The sequence below is a fragment of the Aotus nancymaae genome, unplaced genomic scaffold (assembly GCF_030222135.1).
Source record: "Aotus nancymaae isolate 86718 unplaced genomic scaffold, 86718_ANA_hifiasm-v0.15.2.pri h1tg000006l, whole genome shotgun sequence".
Taxonomy (NCBI): domain Eukaryota; kingdom Metazoa; phylum Chordata; class Mammalia; order Primates; family Aotidae; genus Aotus; species Aotus nancymaae.
In genome coordinates, this window is record NW_026988417.1 from 71,258,957 (window position 1) to 71,280,206 (window position 21,250).

The following is a 21,250-nucleotide window of genomic DNA, read 5'->3' on the forward strand; positions in this document are numbered from 1 at the left end:
TTCAAGTCTTAGATATCCTTGTTAATTTTCTGTCTCATTAATCTGTCTAATATTGACAGTGGAGTGTTAAATTCTCCCACTATTATTGTGTGGGAGTCTAAGTCTCTTTGTAGGTCGTTAAGAACTTGCTTTACGTATCTGAGTGCCCCTGTATTGGATGCATATAAATTTAGGATCGTTAGCTCTTCTTGTTGCATTGATCGTTTTACCATTATATAATGTCCTTCTTTGTCTCTTTTGATCTTTGCTGGTTTAAAGTCTATTTTATCAGAGACCAGGTTTGCAACTTCTGCTTTTTTTTTGCTCTCCATTTACTTGGTAAATCTTCCTCCATCCCTTTATTTTGAGCCTATGTGTATCCTTGCTTGTGAGATGTGTTTCCTGGATAAAAAGTCAAAAACTGATGGGTTTTGACTTTTTATCCATTTTGCCAGTCTGTGTCTTTTCATTGGGGCATTTAGCCCATTTACATTTAAGGTTGATATTGTTACGTGTGAATTTGATTCTGCCATTTTAATGCTAGCTGGTTGTTTTGCCCATTAGTTGATGCAGTTTCTTCATTGTATTGATGGTCTTTACCATTTGTTACATTTTTGGAGTGGCTGGTATTGGTTGTTCCTTTGTATGTTTAGTGCTTCTCTCAGGAGCTCTTGTAAAGCAAACCTGGTGGTGATGAAATCTCTGAGCAATTGCTTGTTCATAAAGGATTTTATTTCTCTTTCGCTTATGAAGCTTAGTTTGGCTGGATATGAAATTTTAGGTTGAAAGTTCTTTTCTTTAAGGATGTTGAATATTGGTCCCCACTCTCTTCTGGCTTGTGGGGTTTCTGCTGAAAGATCCACTGTGAGTCTGATGGACATCCCTTTGTGGGTAACCCAACCTTTCTCTCTGACTGCCCTTAGCATTTTTTCCTTCATTTTAACCTGGGTGAATTTGTTGATTATGTGCCTTGGGGTTGCTCTTCTTGAGGAATATCTTTGTGGTGTTCTCTGATTTCCTGGACTTGAATATTGGCCTGCCTTGCTAGGTTGGGGAAGTTCTGCTGGATAATATCCTGGAGAGTGTTTTCCAGCTTGGATTCATTCTCTCCATCACATTCAGGGACACCTATCAAACACAGATTAGGTCTTTTCACATAATCCCATATTTCTTGGAGGCTTTGTTCATTTCTTTTCACTCTTTTTTCTCTAACCTTGCCTTCTCATTTTATTTCATTGAGTTGATCTTCAGTCTCTGATATCCTTTCTTCTGGGTGGTCGATTCAGCTATTGAAACTTGTGTATGCTTTGTGAAGTTCTCATGTTGTGTTTTTCAGCTCCATCAAGTCATTTACATTCTTGTCTAAGCTGTTTATTTTCGTTAGCATTTCATCAAACCTTGTTTTAAGGTTCTTAGTTTCTTTGTATTGTGTTAGAACATGTTCTTTTAACTCAGAGAAGTTTGTTATTACCCACTTTCTGAAGCCTGTTTCTGTGAATTCATTGGACTCATTCTCCAATTAGCTTTGTGCCTTTGCTGGTGAGGAGTTTTGATCCCTTGGAGGAGGTGAGGCATTCTGGTTTTGGGTGTTTTCATCCTTTTTGTGCTGGTTTCTTCCCATCTTTGTGGATTTATCTATCTGTGGTCTTTGTAGCTGGTGACTTTCAGATGGGGTCTCTGAGTGGACAACCTTTTTGTTGATGATGAAATTGTTTCTTTCTGTTTTTTAGGTTTCCTTCTAACAGTCAGGCCCCCCTGCTGTAGGACTGCTGGAGGTCTAACCCAGACCCTGCTTGCCTGGGGATCACTTGCAGCAGCTGTAGAACAGTAAGGGTTCTTCTTCTGTTATCTTCTTTCCAGAAGGATACCCACCAGATATCAGCCTGAGCTCTCCTTTATGAATTGTCTCTTTGGATATACGGGAGTCAGGAGCCGCTTGAGGAGACAATCTGTCCCTTATAAGAGCTCAAGTGCTGAGCTGTGAGCTCCATTGTTCTGTTCAGAGCTGCTGGGCAGGTACCTTTAAGTCTGCTCCAGCAAAACTCATATCTACTTTTATTCCCAGGTGCTGCGTCCTGGGAAGGTGAGGCTTTATCTATAAGTTCCTGACATGCTGCTGCCTTTTTTCAGAGACGCCCTGCCCAGCAAGGAGGTAGCCTAGTCACAGTCTTGCAGCATTGGTGTTGCTGAGCTGCCGTGGGCTCTGCCCAGCTGCTGTGTGAACTTCCTTGCAGTTTTGTTTATGGAGGTAAAGTTAGAACTGCCTCGGCAATGGCTGTCTGCTTCAGTAATGGCGGACTGCCTCTGTAATGGCAGACTGCTTCAGTAATGGCGGATTGCCTTGGTAATGGCAGACTGCCTCGGTAGTGGTGGACTTTCTTCCCCCCCTCAGAACTGGACTGTATCAGGTCCAGCTGCACTTGCTGCTAAACTCTCAATTCAGAGTGTTTCAGATTGCTGGTCTTTGTGGGAGTGGGACCCGCTGAGCGAGATCACCTGGTTCCCTGTTTCAGCCCCCTTTTTTTCAGTTGAATGGGCAGCTCTCTCTCCCAGGCATTCTAGGCACCAGCTGAAATGGCCTCTCAGATTTGTGTGAGTTTTTGTGCGGAAACCTGCTACGCCAGCTGAAATAGCCATGCTGGAAACTCGTGGCACTTCTTAGCCTGGGAATCTCCTGGTCTGTGGGCAGTAATAACTTGTTTGGGAATGTGGTGATCACTCACCCTCTGCATTGTTCTTGCTGGTAACTGCACTGCAGAGCTGTTCCTATTCGTCCATCTTCTAAATATGAAAAAATTTGATTGCAAAAACTTAGGTGCTTTCCCAATGTCATATTACTAATAAATGGTATATAACCTGGTCTTGATCACTGGTCTTCTGACTCCTAATTCAAGACTCTTTTTTACCATAGTAGAAATTCTCAACTTAGCAATCCTGGCACTTTAAGCTTTGTTGTGGGGGCTGTTCTATGCATTATAGAACATTTAGCAATATCCCTGGTCTCTTCCCACTAGATGCTAGTAGCATTCCTCAGTTATGACAACCAGAAATGTTTGTAGACATGGCCAAATTTCCCTTGGGGGCAAAATGTTCACCTTCCCCTTGTTTAGAACTACAGGACTAGAAATGTATTCTCAAGTTTTTTAAATTATATTTTCTCAATTCAGATCCTTCAGGATTAATTTAGATGTATTAATATGATTAAAAACTACCAACTGCAAAGTCTATAATAGAAATTATGAAAATAGGCAGTTCATCTTTGTTAATTCATAAATGTTACCTGAGGTATCAGTAAGGTTGACTAAGATGGAAAGAGAGTTTGCTTTAATCCTCATCTTCCACCTGATACAAAACTTTCCCCAAGTTAATGTCTCTCCATTCAGAAGAGAGCATAGGTCCGTAGGATTTAATTTATCTGCTTTAGGCTGCTGTTCAGTGTAGGGACTTAAAACTCAGAAAGTATCATGCTCATTTCCCTGTGGGGCAGGATTATCTTACTTGAGCCACTGTTTCTGAATTATACCAAGAAGCCACTCTTTCACTTCCACATAATGTGTTACTGAAAGACACCCAAGCAGGATCGACACTGAGAATGTCTTCATACCACATATCACCATGTGTGCTGCTTGATTCAGTCTGTGTTACATAGGGTGATGTTGTCTTTAAATGTCACAGAAAAAGATCCCTATGAACTGAAAAGTGCTGCAGGGCAGAGTGGTGATGAAAATAATGCCAGTTCAGAATGATTAGGAAAAATGCATGGTTCAAGGTGAAAAATACCAACTTGAATCTTTCAAGTGAAGGAGTTATTAGGAGCCAAAATAAGGCCAGGATCTAGAGGGTGGAAAAAAGCCAGACATATCAAATAAGAGGTGGTATTAGGGACATGGAAATCAGAATTCAGTAAATCTTTGCATGGACCACTCTAAGGACATCATATGTGCTCTCATGTCACGTGTGTGCACATATACAGCCTTCTTTTCTTAATTTAAGATGCCTGAGAATATTGACAATATTTTCTAAATATTTACAATGATCTTCCCTGCTTCTTACCTACCTGGCACTTGGCACTGAACTTTTCCCAGAGCAGGTGCTCAATAAACATGAGTGAATAAAAGACTAAAAACAAATAGTAAATCTTTTCTCCAACTTCTCCATGACCTCATGTTAAGGGCATGTTGGTCAGTAACCAGTGTGGCTGGGTAGCTCTAGGACCACAGATCTGCCGTGGGTTAGTTAGAAATCCTCTTAGCCTCCCACTTTTGCTGGGGCAGTTCAGAAATTTCTCCCTCTGGTCTTGCTTTTCCCTACCTCCCTTGTGGTTCATTGCTCTGCAACAATACACCCCGCAGAAAGCTGTAAACTGGGTAAGAACATATATCCATGTGTTGCTTTTCCAAATGTGACTTTCAAAATTTACTCCCTCTGAAAATGTTATATTTCTGGTAGTTAATGTAACAGTAAAAGGCTGAATTTCAAAAGTATCGTATTTTGAGGAAAAAAAATCTCTAGTGGGTTGCTTCTTCAAATAGAGCTAGAGGATGGATTTTTTTAAGGCAAGACAAAATCTTCTACTTTTTGTCTTAATAAAGTTAAAATAATTCTATTTCTTGTTTTTCTGTCCTTCTTCCCTTTCTTTCTTCACTTCCCCTATGTTCTTACCAAACACTTCATAGTGTATTAATTTTCTTGAGTGGGTTAAATGCTTGTCTGGTCTGGGTCTCACCTCATCACTTGCATCACTAGTTTTGTTTGTTTGTTCATTTTTGACTCTTGTAGCATTTCCTTTCTTGCTTGTTTGGGGAGCAGTTTTGAGAGTACTTTTCCCTTCCGCTGAATAGCAGTGATCCTTTTTCTTTGGCCTCTGGCTTGCCTCCCTTAGGGCAGGTAATGGAGTCTCCCAATAGCTATAAAATAGCCTGGTGTTTTACAAACTTTGGAATGGTGATCTGAAATTGGAAGCTTTCCCCTAAGAGAGATTGAGAAGATGATTTAGGATAGACTGGGTGTGACAGGAGGGAAGCTGTTGAAGTAATACTGTTTCTGAGGAACATGGTTCAAACAAAGGAAAGTGAAGGACTGGCTGAGTTAAGGGCTGCATGAGAAGACTACCCCTTAATAAAACAGCAGAGCCACGGGAGAGGACCTCCTTTGCTTGCAGAGGAGGCAGCATCTTATACAACTGGCATTTCATCAAGTCAAGACAAGTCTCAGGATCTTTCCTGGAGTGAGGAAAACACTTGAACCTTTTGGCTGATTCCAGGTTATTTGAGAGTATTGCATGGGTTTATTACAGCCAGGATTTAGGGGATCATTTCATCTATGACCTTCGGAAAGCTATACTTTGAAATTAACTTTTGGATCTGTGCCTCACCATGCCAACCAGCCAGGGAGGCAAGCCTCAAATGTATTTTAGAGTTGTTTGAATATTTTTTTTCTGTGCTTTCCCCACCAATTACCTTGTGAAAGGGAAGGGAAAGGACCATGAATCCCCCTTCTCTTCCTCTTTACTAATCTAATCTTAGCACCAGATAATGTCAAATCTGAATAGATGGGGCTTGAAGCTTTACTGAAAAATGAAATGGCAGGTGGTAATGCACTTGTGCCCAATTCGATTGAATAGAGGAGTGGGGAGGGACAGGCCTGCTCACTTTTTCTGTGAGGCTAAAAGGAGAACTAATTTATATATGTAAGGCAAGAAATAAGTATTGAATTCTTCAGCCTTGTTCTCCTGAAAGTTGAGGATGTAATTATAATATGCACTAAACATTCCCAGATATTTAGTATTCTGGATCTTTAACTCCATAACAGGAACAAATTATATGAAGGAAAATTATATTTTTGTCCTGTCAGTAAGCCAGGCAAATGCTTTATGACCTTATCTTTCTTTTGGACTTATGTCAACAGCCAAGCCACTTGTTAGTTGACTACACAGGAGAATTTTTTATTTAAGATGTTGTCTGCAGCGGTTGCTTCTGCCTGGTGTCAAAATGTCATGTTTTCAAAAAGGTATTAATGAGGTGAAGATGGCACAGTTAGAGATCCAAGATGGCCGATTAGGAGCAGATCAGGATTGCAGCTCCCAGTGAAAGTGTGAAGGGTGAGTGGATGCTGCATTTCCAGACGGATTTTTATTGCCCACAGACCAGGAGATTCCCAGGCAGAGAAGCCCCACGGGTCACCAGCACAGCTGTTTTGGCTGGCATGGCTGTTTGGCTGGCGCCCCAGTGCGGCGGTTCTCCATACAAAATATGCTGGTCTGGGTGCCCTTTTAAGCTGGTGATTGGAGCTCCGGGAAGGCAGAGTCGCCCATTCATCTGATTAAAAAGAGGACTGAAACAGGGAGCCAGGCCAGGAGATTCCCAGGCAAAAAAGTGCCACGAATCTCAGCACTGCTGTTTCAGCTGGTGCAGTGGGTTGGCACATGGGAAATCACACAGATCCCTGCACTTTTTCAACAGGCGACTGGAACACTTGGGAGAGAGATGACCGTTCAACTAAAAAAAAAGGCTCTGAGGCAGGGAGCCAGGTGATCAGGCTTGACTGGTCTCACCCCCACAAAAAAAACCCAGCAATTGGAAATGCTCTGGGTTGAGAGTTTCACAGCAAGCACAGCTGAACCTGGGACGGTCCAGCTCTGTGGGGGAGGGGTGTCTGCCATTACCGAGGTACTCCACCACTACGGAGGTAGTCCGCCATTGCCGAGGCAGCCCGCCATTGCTGAGGCAGCCCGCCATTGCCGAGGCAACCCGCTGTTGCCAAGGCAACCTGCCATTGCAGAGAGAGTCCGCCATTACAGAGGTGGGCCACCATTGCCGAGGCAGTTCTGACTACACCCATATAAACAGGACTGCAGGGAAGTTCACACGGCAGCTAGGCAGAGCCCACAGCAGCTCAGCAAAGCCTCTGCAGGCAGACAGTGACTAGGCTACCTCCTTGCTGGGCAGACAACCCTGAAAAAAAGGCAGCAGCACAACAGAAACGCATAACTAAAGCTCTAAGTCCCTGGGACAGAGCACCTGGGAAAAAAAAAAGGGGTTTATGAGTTCTGCTGCAGCAGACTTAAATGTACCTGCTCAGCAGCTCTGAATGAAAAACAGAGCTCACAGCTCAGCACTTGAGCTCCTATAAAGGACAGACTGTCTCCTCAAGTAGCTCTCTGACCCCTCTATATCCAAAAAGTCACCTCATAAAGGAGAGATCAGACTGACATTTGGCAGGCATCCTTCTGGGACAAAGATAGCAGAAGAAGAAACTGGTAGCAACCCTTACTGTTCTGCAGCTGCTGCAGGTGATCCCCAGGCAAGCAGGGCGTGGAGTGGACCTCAGCAGTCCTACAGCAGAGGGGCCAGACTGTTAGAAGGAAAACTAAGAAACAGAAATAACTTCATCATCAACAAACTGGATATCCACTCAGTGACCCAATCTGAAAGTCAGCAACTACAAAGACAACAGGTGGATAAATCCACAAAGATGGGAAGAAACCAGCAGAAAAAGGATGAAAACACCCAAAACCAGAACATCTCTCCTCCTACAAGGGATCACAACTCCTCACCAGCAAGGGAACAAGGCTGGATGGAGAATGAGTGCGATGAAATGACAGAATCAGGCTTCAGAAGGTGGGTAATAGGAAACTTCTGTGAGCTAAAAGAACATGTTCTAACCCAATGCAAAGAAACTAAGAACCTTGAAAAAAGATTTGACAAAATGCTAACGAGAATGGACAACTTAGAGAGGAATATAAGTGAATTGATGGAGCTGAAAAACACAACACAAGAACTTCATGAAGAATGCACAAGTTTCAACAGCCGAACTGACCAAGCAGAAGAAAGGATATCAGAGGTCAAAGATCAACTCAATGAAATAAAACAAGAAGGGAAGATTAGAGAAAACAGGGTAAAAAGGAATGAGCAAAGTCAACAAGAAATATGGGACTATGTGAAAAGACCTAATCTACATTCGATAGGTGTCCCTGAATGTGACAAAGAGAATGAATCCAAGCTGGAAAATACTCTTCAGGATATTATCCAGGAAAACTTCCCCAACCTAGTGAGGCAGGCCAATATTCAAGTCCAGGAAATACAGAGAACACCACAACAATAGTCTTCAAGAAGAGCAACCCCAAGGCACATAATCGTCAGATTCACCAGGGTTGAAATGAAGGAGAAAATGCTAAGGGCAGCCAGAGAGAAAGGTTGGGTTACCCACAAAGGGAAGCCCATCAGACTCACAGCAGATCTCTCAGCAGAAAACCCACAAGCCAGAAGAGAGTGGGGGCCAATATTCAACATCCTTAAAGAAAAGAACTTTCAACCCAGAATTTCATATCCAGCCAAACTAAGCTTCATAAGTGAAGGAAAAATAAAATCCTTTGTGATCAAGCATGTACTCAGAGATTTCATGACCACCAGGCCTGCTTTACAAGAGCTCCTGAAAGAGTCACTACACATAGAAAAGAACAACCAGTACCGAAAAGAACAACCAGTACCAGCCACTCCAAAAACATACCAAATGATAAAGAGCATCAACACAATGAAGAATCTGCGTCAACTAATGGGCAAAACAGCCAGCTAGCATCAAAATGGCAGTATCAAATTCACACATAATAATATTAACCCTAAATGTAAATGGACTAAATGCTCCAATCAAAAGACACAGACTGGCAAATTGGATAAAAAGCCAAAACCCATCAGTGTGCTGTATCCAGGAAACCCATCTCACGTGCAAGGATACACAAAGGCTCAAAATAAAGGGATGGAGGAAGATCTACCAAGCAAATGGAGAGCAAAAAAAAAGCAGAAGTTGCAATTCTCATCTCTGATAAAATAGACTTTAAGGCACCAAAGATCAAAAGAGACAAAGAAGGACATTACATAATGGTAAAAGGATCAATGCAACAAGAAGAGCTAATGATACTAAATACATATGCACCCAATATAGGAGCACCCAGATACATAAGGCAAGTTCTTAATGACTTACACAGAGACTTAGACTCCCACACAATAATAGTGGGAGACTTTAACACCCCATTGTCAATATTAGACAGATCAATGAGACAGAAAATTAACAAGGATATTCAGGACTTGAACTCAGAACTGGACCAAGCAAACCTAATAGACATTTACAGAACTCTCCACCCCAAATCCACAGAATATACATTCTTCTCAGTACCACATCACACCTACTCTAAAATGAACCACATAATTGGAAGTAAATCACTCCTCAGCAAATGCAAAAGAAGGGAAATCATAAACAGTCTGTCAGACCACAGTGCAATCAAATTAGAACTCAGAATTCAGAAACTAACTCAGAGCCGCACAGCTTCATGGAAACTGAACAACTGGCTCTTGAATGTTGACTGGATAAACAATGAAATGAAGGCAGGAATAAAGATGTTCTTCAAAACCAACGAGAACGAGGACACAACGTACCAGAATCTCTGGGACACATTTAAAGCAGTGTCTAGAGGAAAATTTATAGCAATAAATGCCCACATGAGAAGCAAGGAAACATCTAAAATCGACACCCTATCATCAAAATTGAAAGAGCTAGAGAAGCAAGATCAAAAAAACTCAAAACCTAGCAAAAGACAAGAAATAACTAAGATCAGAGTAGAACTGAAGGAGACAGAGACACAAAAAACCCTTCAAAAAATCAATAAATCCAGGAGCTGGTTTTTCAAAAAGATCAACAAAATAGACCACTAGCCAGATTAATAAAAAAGAAAAGAGAGAATAATCAAATAGATGCAATAAAAAATGTTAAAGGGGATATCACCACAGATTCCACAGAAATACAAACCATCATCAGAGATTATTACAAACAACTCTATGCACAAAAACTAGGAAACCTTGAAGAAATGGATAAATTCCTGGACACTTGCATCCTCCCAAGCCTAAACCAGGAAGAAGTCGAAACCCTGAATAGACCAATAAAAAGGTCTGAAGTCGAGGCAGCAATTAAGAGCCTACCACCCAAAAAAAGCCCAGGTCCAGATGGGTTCACAGCCAAATTCTACCAGACATACAAAGAGGAACTGGTACCATTCCATCTGAAACTATTCCAAATAATCCAAAAAGAGGGAATCCCTCCCAAATCATTTTATGAGACCAACATCATCCTGATACCAAAACCCGGCAGAGACTCACCAAGAAAAGAAAACTTCAGGCCAATATCCATGATGAACATAGATGCAAAAATCTTCAATAAAATACTGGCAAGCCAATTGCAACAGCACATCAAAAAGCTTATCCACCATGATCAAGTAGGATTCATCCCGGGGATGCAATTCTGGTTCAATATACACAAGTCTATAAACGTAATTCACCTAATAGAACCAAAGACAAAAACCACATGATTATCTCAATTGATGCAGAGAAGGCCTTCAACAAAATTCAGCAGCCCTTTATGCTAAAAACTCTCAATAAACTAGGTATCGACGGGACGTATCTCAAAATAATAAAAGCTATTTACGACAAACCAACAGTCAATATCATACTGAATGGGCAAAAACTGGAAGCATTCCCTTTGAAATCTGGCACTAGACAAGGATGCCTTCTCTCACCACTCCTATTCAATATAGTACTGAAAGTTCTAGACAGAGCAATCAGGCAAGAAAAAGAAATAAAGGGTATTCAAATAGGAAAGAAGGAAGTCAAATTGTCTCTATTTGCAGATGACATGATTGTATATCTAGAAGACCCCATCGTCTCAGCCCAAAATCTCCTGAAACTGATAAGCAACTTTAGCAAAGTCTCAGGATACAAAATCAATGTGCAAAAATCACAAGCATTCCTATACACCAATAACAGACTTAAAGAGAGCCAAATCAACAATGAACTGCCATTCCCAATTGCTATAGAGAGAATAAAATACCCAGGAATACAACTAACAAGGAACGTAAAGGACCTCTTCAAGGAGAACTACAAACCACTGCTCAACGAAATAAGAGAAGATACAAACAGATGGAGAAACATTCCATGTTCATGGTTAGGAAGAGTGAATATCGTGAAAATGGCCATACTGCCCCATGTAATTTATAGATTCCCTGCTATCCCCATCAAGCTACCTATGACCCTCTTCACAGAACTGGAGAAAACCATTGTAAACTTCATATGGAACCAAAAGAGAGCCCACGTAGCCAAGTCATTTCCAAGCAAAAAGAATAAAGCTGGAGGCATCACCCTACCTGACTTCAAACTATACTATAAGGCTACAGTAATCAAAACAGCATGGTAGTGGTACCAAAACAGAGATATAGACCAATGGAATGAAAAGAGGCCTTGGAGGCAATGCCACACATCTACAACAATCTGATCTTTGACAAACCTGACAAAAACAAGCAATGGGAAAAGGATTATCTGTTTAATAAATGGTGTCAGGAAAACTGGCTCGCCATGTGCAGAAAGCAGAAACTGGACCCCTTCCTGACACCTTACACTAAAATTAACTCCAGATGGATTAAAGACTTAAACATAAGACCTAACACCATAAAAACCATAGAAGAAAATCTAGGCAAAACCATAGAAGAAAATCTAGGCAAAACCATTCAGGACATAGGCGTAGGCAAGGACTTTATGACCAAAACACCAAAAGCATTGGCAACAAAAGCCAAAATAGACAAATGGGAACTGATCAACCTCCACAGCTTCTGCATGGCAAAAGAAACAGTCATTAGAGTGAATTGGCAACCAACAGAATGGGAAAAATTTTTGCAGTTTACCCATCTGACAAAGGGCTGATATCCAGAATTTACAAAGAACTACACCAGATTTACAAGAAAAAAACAAACAAGCCCATTCAAAAATGGGCAAAGGATATGAACAGATACTTTACAAAAGAAGACATACACAAGGCCAACAAACATATGAAAAAATGCTCATCATCACTGGTCATTAGAGAAATGCAAATCAAAACTACATTGAGATACCATCTCACACCAGTTAGAATGGCGATCATTAAAAAATCTGGAGACAACAGATGCTGGAGAGGATGTGGAGAAATAGGAACACTTTTACATTGTTGATGGGAGTGTAAATTAGTTCAACCATTGTGGAAGACAGTGTGGTGATTCCTCCAGGACCTAGAAATAGAAATTCCATTTGACCCAGCAATCCCATTACTGGGTATATATCCAAAGGATTATAAATTGTTCTACTATAAGGACACATGCACACGAATGTTCATTGCAGCACAGTTTACAATAGCAAAGACCTGGAACCAACCCAAATGCCCATCGATGATAGATTGGACAGGAAAAATGTGGCACATATACACCATGGAATATTATGCAGCCATCAAAAATGATGAGTTCGCATCCTTTGTAGGGACATGGATGAATCTGGAAACCATCATTCTCAGCAAACTGACACAAGAACACAAAATCAAACATCGCATGTCCTCACTCATAGGCGGTTGTTGAACAATGAGAACACATGGACGCAGGGAGGGGAGCACTACACACTGGAGTCTGTTGGGGGGAAATAGGGGAGGGACAGCGGGAGGTGGGGAATTGGAGAGAGATAGCATGGGGAGAAATTCCAGATATAGGTGAAGTGGAGGAAGGCAGCAAATCACACTGCCACGTGTGTACCTATGCAACAATCTTGCATGTTCTTCACATGTACCCCAAAACCTAAAATGCAATTACAAAAAAAAAAGATGGCACAGGTAAAACTGCGTCCTGTGGGAGCATTGCTTTGTTTATCTATTATTCCTTCATTTTACAGAGCTCTCTTTGCTGCTACAGTGTCTATAAGAAATAATGCTTTCATAAATGTATATGGAGAAAACTACCTGTGTGTGTGTGTGTGTGTGTGTGTGTGCATGTGCTGATGCCTTGATCTCTAGGCTGCATGTATTACATGCATTATCAATCCTCAGAACACTCGCTCTGGGGAAGAAGGTATTACTGTTTCAGGGACAGGTGTAAGAGATAAAAGTGGAGTTAACTTAGGTGACTTGTCTCCTCCAGAGATGTGAGAGCGATTTCTTTTCATCATGATGTGCACTTTGGATCACAGTCTGGACTTTCTTCCATGGCTCTGACATCAAACAGTGGAGCCTTTTTTTTTTTTTTTTTTTTTTTTTTGGGTGATGGAGTCTCACTCTGCCACCCAGGCTGGAGTGCAGTGGCGTGATCTTGGCTCACTGTAACCTCCACCTCTTGGGTTCAAGCGCTTCTCCCGCCTCAGCCTCTCAAGTAGCTGGGACTAATTTTTGTATTTTTAGTAGAAGTCGGGTTTCACCATGTTGGCCAGGCTGGTCTCGAACTCCTGACCTCAAGTGATCCACCCACTTCAGTCCCCCAAATTGCTGGGATTACAGGTGTGAGCCACTGCACCCGGCCTGAATGTTTTTTTTAAAATTCCCACAATTCTCAAGCTTATCGGGAAGGGAGAACCTATTGCTTAATTTTACATCTCTTGGGTTACATAATAAATTTACATGATCAGAGAGAGCGAGTACTGAAGAGATCAGCTAATATAGCCAACTAATTTTACAGATGAACAACTTTGGTGATTGGCAGGCTGTTACAATTAATTTTTCTGATGTCTGTTTGATAGGTAGTGTGACTGCAATGTTTTGTAAACAACAGTGGTGTTTCTTGGTGGTAACCAAAGTTCTTGTTTTATGAAGTGAAATGTCTAGATGTTTAAGCAGTTTTCTAATTTTTAATAAAAAGAAGTTTACTTCAAGTTGTTCTATACAGTCTTTAAATTAAGACATTAAGATTTGACTTTAAATATATAGTCAAGTATATATAATTTAAAGACTATGCAGTTGCACAAACCAAGGATTTACCTGGCCACATGCACACGTCTTTAGGACTTTACTTTTGACTTTAAGATACATAAATAATTAATTAGATACTTTAAACAATAATTTGCTTTCTGATGACAAAAATATATTTTCTTGGGGAAAATCTGGAAAAGATAAAAGTATAGAAGAAGAAAAAAATCACCAGTAATACTAATACTCTGAAAACCACTGTTAATGTTCGTTCAGTTTTGGTGGCGGGGTTGGCAGTGGAGATAGATAGATAATACATACAGATCTGTGTTTTAACATAATTGGAATTATGCTGTGTTTTATGTCTTGCCTTTTTACATAACATTATATTATAAATAGTTCCTTGGAGAACATGATTCCCTATTATTAGATATTTGTGTAACTTCCAGTTTTTACTAAAATATTTCCAATTTCACTATAAAGAGAAATAGATGGAGTTTCTTGTATTTAAGGCTTTTGTGTGTCATTAATCATTTTCTTCAGATAACTTATAAAAAGTGAAATTTGTAGGTCAAAGCATCTAAAGAGTTTGAGTATTGAAGCTGTGACATCTTTAGTCATTAAAATTTAAGTCTTCTGTGTTTAATGATAAGCCCAGGGGAAATACCACAGATAGTGCATCCTCTTTTCAAGTGTGATTATCCTGAATAGGCCTCTCCTGGTTAAGTGATTCCAGGTGTTATTGTGAGGGAAGGCTTTGTGCATGACAGAATTTCTTTCACTTCACTGCAGCTTCACCAACACTAGGTACTGGAAATTTTAGTCTTTTCATATCAGATATTTAAAATGTTATCCAAGTTTTATTTTATAATTAGTATTTTTTACAATTAATAAATTTAACATTCTATAAGTTTATTGCTATTTTAAAAATTTGAAATGTCTTTTTCTTACTCCTTATAAGTGCTTTTCTATATTAGAGTTTAGTTCTAATTAACATAATTTGCAATTTTTAAAATTAGTTTGTCCTTTGCCTTTTACTTTTATTTTATAAATTTTATAATGTATTTTTGGCAGATTTAAAAATTTTAACTCATTAAAACCTATCAATTTTCTTATAAGTTCTTTCTTTGCTTTCATGTGTAGGCCTTTTGAAGCATAAAGGTCAATTGCCCTGTCTTTTATTAGCCCACAGTTTGTGGACTTACCCATTTCTATGCTGTACTAAATTTGAAATTTATATATAATTGTAACAGAAGTAAGAATGGATGGGAGAGGACTTGATCTTTGTATCTGTGTCCATTCCTACTACTTATAATCAACATAAAGTGTGGAAGAAGGGAGGAAGGTCAGGAACTCATGCACTAGAAATGGGAGAAAATTGAGCAGCTTTTTAATTTTAAGATGTTTAATTGACGGATGAAGATCAAATAGTCAAGGTGTATAACACAATTGGATATGCATATATATTGTATAATAATTACCATAATTGAATTAATTAACTCATCTGTCACCCCTCATGCTGTACCTTAGATCCCCAGAACTTGTTCATCTAATAGTCGGAAGTTTGTAGTCTTTGGCCTACATCTCCCCAGCTCTGGGTAACACTGTTCTATTCTGGATTGAATGCCGGTATGCTGCACACCTGGGTGGCTCTTTAGCAGGCCACCTATAGAAATGGTATGACAACATCCCCTTCACCAGTGGACTCTTCCAAAGGTTAAATAAGGTGGCCTGCTGAAGAGAAGAATCTGAGAAGAAAAAGATTAAGAAGAAACTGAGAATTGAAAAAGATTCACCAGACAAACTGAGATTGAAAAAGATTAAGTCACTTACCTATAGTTTCCAAGGCAGGAAGGGCTGAGCTGGGATCTGAGAACGTGCATGTGGTCAAGTAAATCCTTGGTTTACGCAACTCAGGTACATTATTGCCTGCTTGTGCTCCCTGTTGGCTATCACAGTTTCCCCAGGACCATGAAATCATTGTAACAGTTCAGAGCGAGGGGGTGGGGGGATACGGGAACTAATCAGGATGAAAAATAAAGTCGAAGAAAGGAAATAGGATCAGAGAAAGCTATTGAAAAGAATATAATCATTATGAAGAACACAGTAAATATGTGTGTATTTGAATTTGGGCTTTATAGAATGTTTTAAATGATAGGAGACTCGGGTTATTTTCTTTTCTTTTTGTATTTACAAATTTTCTGAATTTTGTAAATAAAGAATCTTAGGAGTAATAGAAAGAGAAGTCCATATGTAAACTGGTCTTTGACTTGGAACATTGCAATTTCTGCTCTCAATCTTGCAAGCTCATAGCTTTCTTCCACCTTTCCTGAGTTCCATCCTTAGTTTGTGTAAGAGAAGACTTGTTTCTGTTTGCCTGAATGAAAGCCTGTATTTTAGTACTAACCTTTGTTTTTTCTCCTTGACACACAGCATGGGACAGAGTGGGTCTCTTCTCCATGTACTGTGTGCTCTTGCAACCATGGGGAAGTCCGATGCACCCTCCAACCATGTCCCCCGCTGTCATGTGGACACCAGGAGCTGGCATTCATTCCTGAAGGAAGCTGCTGCCCAATTTGTGTGGGCCCTGGGAGTGAGTATGAGCTTGTAGAAGGGGACCTTCTTTGCCTGTCACATGGTGACACCCCAACTCTTCTCTTTCTTGCTCAGTGTGGCTCAAAAATTTCCTAACCCCATTCCTTACTGGAACCAAGTGCAAAACCTTGCACGTGGCAGGGTGCAATGTCCCAGAGAGTGAGATTGGAACAAATCCTTAAGCGCCATTCCAAATTTGAGATTCTGCGAGTTTCTGATATTTATCTCTCTTCATTCACAGCTCCTGAAAGGCAAGGGATAGGGAAAAGATCCTTTGATATGATTCCATAAGGCCAAGGTGGTTCCTTTTACCTCCTTAGTGGACAGAAAAAGGAATAAATCAGTTCTCTGAATAGTATTGCCAACACCAATTCTGTTGGCTTGTCATTGAGATGACATAACATCTTTTTCCAAGACACACATGACAGGAAGCATGCCTTTTATTTATCTTTATTTCATCCTCACTGAAGAAAGTATGCCTGCCTAGAAACCAAGACACCCAGATTTAATTCAGCAAGCCAGGTTCAGACCTTTAGGCCCTCCCCTTGGAATCCACGCTCGTTCCCATACTCTTCTTATTACATTTTGAGGATCTACGTCCCCTTCCATTTTTATAACTAGATAGTATATACTGTATAATAAATAGGATAAAAGATAGGAATTATTGTCATTGATGTATCATGCTTTCTCTTGACATATAACAGCTAAAATACTTTTATTTAATAGCACCTGGAAGGCATACTCTACTCTTGCTTTTTCTCATCAAAAAGATACCTCATTTCTTTCTGATCCCTACTTACTCCATTTCTGGCAATCCTTTATCCTGGAGAATTCCAGGGATAAAAACTATGCCCAAGAATTGATGAAAGTAGAATGCTTGCCTCATGCATTTCAGATGTCACCCACCAGAAAAAGACTGACAGACGTTTTGGGCTAAATAACCAACCCTACAAGTAAAAATACCTGGAACAACAGAGTTGGGAGTGGTGTGGGGAGTAGGTTGTCAGAGTTTGTGGGATTCTTTGTTAGGTCGTAAGAGGCTTTCTCCTTGACTCTCCATGAGAAAGACTATGGAAGCATATTTCCTGGAAAGATTGGAGGATCAACTGGGGCCAACAACATAATTTGCAAAAATGTAGGGTCCCTTGTTCAAAAAGCAAGAAAGGAAAAAGCTTTTTTGTTGTTGTCCTTTTGTTTGTCTCTGTGACCTCTTTCTCTCAACCTGTCATATTTGTCATGATTTTTAGTTGCTATTTAATGTTTTCCTCCCTTGGGCCTAGGAATGAAAGGTGAGGGGAGATCTTCACAGATACCCCAGGCTCCACCCTGTGACTTGGTGCATAGGGCACATGCAGCCTCCTGGCACCAGCCCCCAAGAGGGTTGGGGATGATAGCATTCACTGGGATGGGGTGGAGGAGCTGGTAGCTGGAACTCATCTCAGGAAGCCAGCAGCAGGTGGGACCGTGCATGAGCTGAGCCTCAAAGCTTCACCTATAAAACACAAATTCAGAGATTTCAAGATAGTGACTGTAGAGCACTGCACACCAAACACAGGACCTCCTTCTGTGTACTGGACTTCTGACGGGTCGGCCCTGTGCAGCGGCACTGGCTGAATACCCATGCAGTCAGCCCTGGGATCGACAAATGCCATTCCCCTAGTAATCCCTGTTTCTTTGACGTTCCAGAACCCTGTTCCTATGAAGGCCGTGTGTTTCAGGATGGGGAGGACTGGCAGCTGAGCCGGTGTGCCAAATGTCTGTGTAGAAATGGGGTTGCCCAGTGCTTCACAGCTCAGTGCCAGCCTCTATTTTGTAACCAGGTAAGGAAGACAACCTCAGAATGGAGCCTTCACAGGCTTTTGAAGAACTTGGAATCTCTTCTGAGATTATGGCAGGCAGGCCTTAGAAGCACTAGAAACAAGAACAAAAGGCCTTTTTGTTTTCCTTGTATTTCTGAAGACCACCTCTGAGACATTTCTTTTACCCTTAGAAACTACAGATAGGTCTAATTACCAGCCATTTAGGCTAATTGTTACATAATGCAACTGAGCCTTGAGGATTCACACAAGGAAGCCTCCAGCTCTAATGGCAGATGCTCCAAAAATGTCAAGCTAAACATCTGGAAAACTTAATAATGTGATTAGGTTTGTTACTGTTTTTCAATGCATAGGTATAGTCTGCTTTTTAAAGACATAATGCATATATTTGAACATGATTATCCAGATGTACACAATTTAATTCTTATAGGATAATGATTCAAATTATCAAAGGATTTTCTCTGGGGATGTTTAAGACAGTGGGATTTTGCTGTTCATTTAAAGCTGATCTGATTTGCAAAACATTAGACTCTTCACACAAATTTAGAAGAGAAAATCAATTGCAAATAAATGTGGCATACATGATATTTTATATTGTAGTTTTTTACTCTTCCAGAGGCTCCAATGGATGTTCCATGGCAGCTGATAGATAACCACGAAAGGAGTTTGCCTCCAGTTGAAAAATAGCTCATTTTTTGATCTAAGGAAAAGCTGGAAGCCAACATTCAGTTGATACAAAGCAGTACTTTGTGTCAAATAAAACAAAATCAATAACATAGCATATTGTGACAATTGGGCAATATTTTTAAAGGCGACAAAAGGCAATTAGATAAGAAATGCTAAATGCCAAATAAAGGAGAAATGTATCTAATTGAAAGACTAGATTGTATTATCCACAACATGCCAACTACTGTGCTCATGTCTCATCCAATTCATCACAGGGCTATGTCCTTGCTTTGAGATTGCAGATGAGTTTGTTGATAGAGTTACACAGTGTCTTGCTCTAATGCTTTTACGTTTGGAGGACACTCTAATGTTGAGGCATTTTGATTAAGCCCATTTTGGGGCTTGGTCCTCTTGGGTAGGAAGGATAATTAAGCAGTTTGCCACCATAACAATAAGGGAGGTGTGAAGGAGGAATGGAGAGAAGACTCCACTGGAAACCTTCTGCTTTAAATCTTCAAAAACATAACCTCAGACTGCATATTAGGGAACCAGATATTGGAATAATTGAAAGTCCTATTTCTCATCTTAAAAATCACGAAACATAAACTCTAGCTTCTTGTGCAATATTCACTTACAGTTTGCATTGATATACATAATGTAAAAACAGGAAATTTGGTACCGTACTTTAGAGATAATTAACATGCAAGCAATTCTGATGACTTGGAAATAGATTGATTTTAATCACCTTTGTATCATTAAGTCTATATTTTTGCCATTACATACATTAAAAAAATTCAACTATCAGATAATTTAGAGCCATTTTTCTTAATTTAATATTGCTATTAAATTTTGGATGTTTATCATACCTAATGTTACAGTTTGTTAACAAATATACTGGATGTTCTGATGATGCAAAGGTGTACTATCAAATTAGTGCTATTGTTGGAAAATATCATCCCGCCTCTACCATACCTACCACCACCACCATCACTACCACCATCACTGTCACCATTTTGGGTGTTTACTATGTGTCAGTCGTTAATTATAAGAGCTTTTAAATTCTTACAACAGCCCTACAAAGTAGCAGCTATTATTATTATTTCTATTCTATAGCTGATAAAACTGAGGTGCAGAGTGTAAGTAACATGCTCAAGGTATCAACACTTTTAACCTAAACAGTTCTACATTGAAGTCTCAGAAGACTATATGTGACTTATATTTTTAAACAGTACCCCACTACTCCCAGAATAATGAATTACACATTTATATATAATATTGGCTGGTGCAAAAGTAATCACGGTCTTTGTAATGGCAAAGACTGCGATTATTTTATACCAGCCTAAAAATAATCACAATAATGATGTTTGCTAACATCAAACCCTTTCAAGAATTTTATATATATAATATCATTAGATAGGGAAAACAAGTGTATTGGTAGAAATGCATTTTCAGGGCTTGAACTCTGCAAAAATTTACAACTTGTCTTCAAGGATTTTCATAATTTTTAAAGTAAGGTTTTTATTTTTATTTTTTAAATTTCAAAAGAAATTTTGTAATAATTAATGAAAGTTTGGAAAGGGTGGACAAGCAGAAAGGGGAAAAAATCACCCATATTTCTACCATTCAAAAAGACCAAGATAGATTTGGTAGTGGAGGGGAGAAAAGAATTGATTTCAGTCTTTTGGTAAGAAAATGTAGATATGTTTGTTAGCATAGTTATAATTACATTTTAGAAGTTGGTGATAATCCCTGACAAAAGGAGAAATTCTTTATGTTCATATAAGGGATTATTCTTCTAATGAAGGATATAGATTCATATTGAAATTGCCTGTTTTTAACTTTTGTCCAGATGCCTTGTGAACAAAGCCATAACCATAACCCTTCCACATTTTTGTAGGCTCACTGAAATTGTTTGTGCAGTCTGATAAGAGTTCTCAAGAGATTTTTAATACCATGCTTTTACTAAATCTAACATTAATTAATCTGAGTAGTTTGAACTTCATCTTTGTATGTTTTTTCAAGAAAGATGGGCCAGGCGTGGTGGTTCACGCTTGTGATCCCAGAACTTTGGGAGGCTGATGGGGGTGGATTGCTTGAGCCCAGGAGTTCAAGACCATCCTGGGCAATGTGGCAAAACCCTGTGTCTACAAATAATACAAAAATTAGCTGGGCCTCATGGGATATGCTTGTAGTCCCAGCTACTTGAGAGGCTGAGGCAGGAGGATCTCTTGAGCCTGGGAGGTTGAGGCTGCAGTGAGCCGTGATCGTGCCACTGCACTCCAGTTTGGGTGACAGAGCAAGACCTGTCTAAAAAAAAAGAAGGAAAAAGAAGAAAGAAAAAAAGAAAGATAGATGATTGGTAAGTCTTCTGAGCCTTTACATATTTGAGTATGATTTTCTTGCTGCTTTCATATATGAAAGACAATTTGGAAAGATCTAAAATTCGGAAGGAGAATAATCTC

At 39.8% G+C, this 21,250-nt stretch overlaps 1 protein-coding gene across 1 annotated transcript in view; it reads left to right on the forward strand.

Annotated features, from left to right (window-relative positions):
• The window catches only part of FRAS1 (Fraser extracellular matrix complex subunit 1), a 467,548-nt gene that overhangs the window by 180,690 nt on the left and 265,608 nt on the right, over positions 1-21,250 (forward strand). The window contains exons 5-6 of the mRNA XM_021669641.2: positions 16,144-16,303; positions 17,992-18,125. Coding sequence (XP_021525316.2) covers positions 16,144-16,303; positions 17,992-18,125 — 294 coding nt within the window. The remainder of the gene's footprint in view (positions 1-16,143; positions 16,304-17,991; positions 18,126-21,250) is intronic.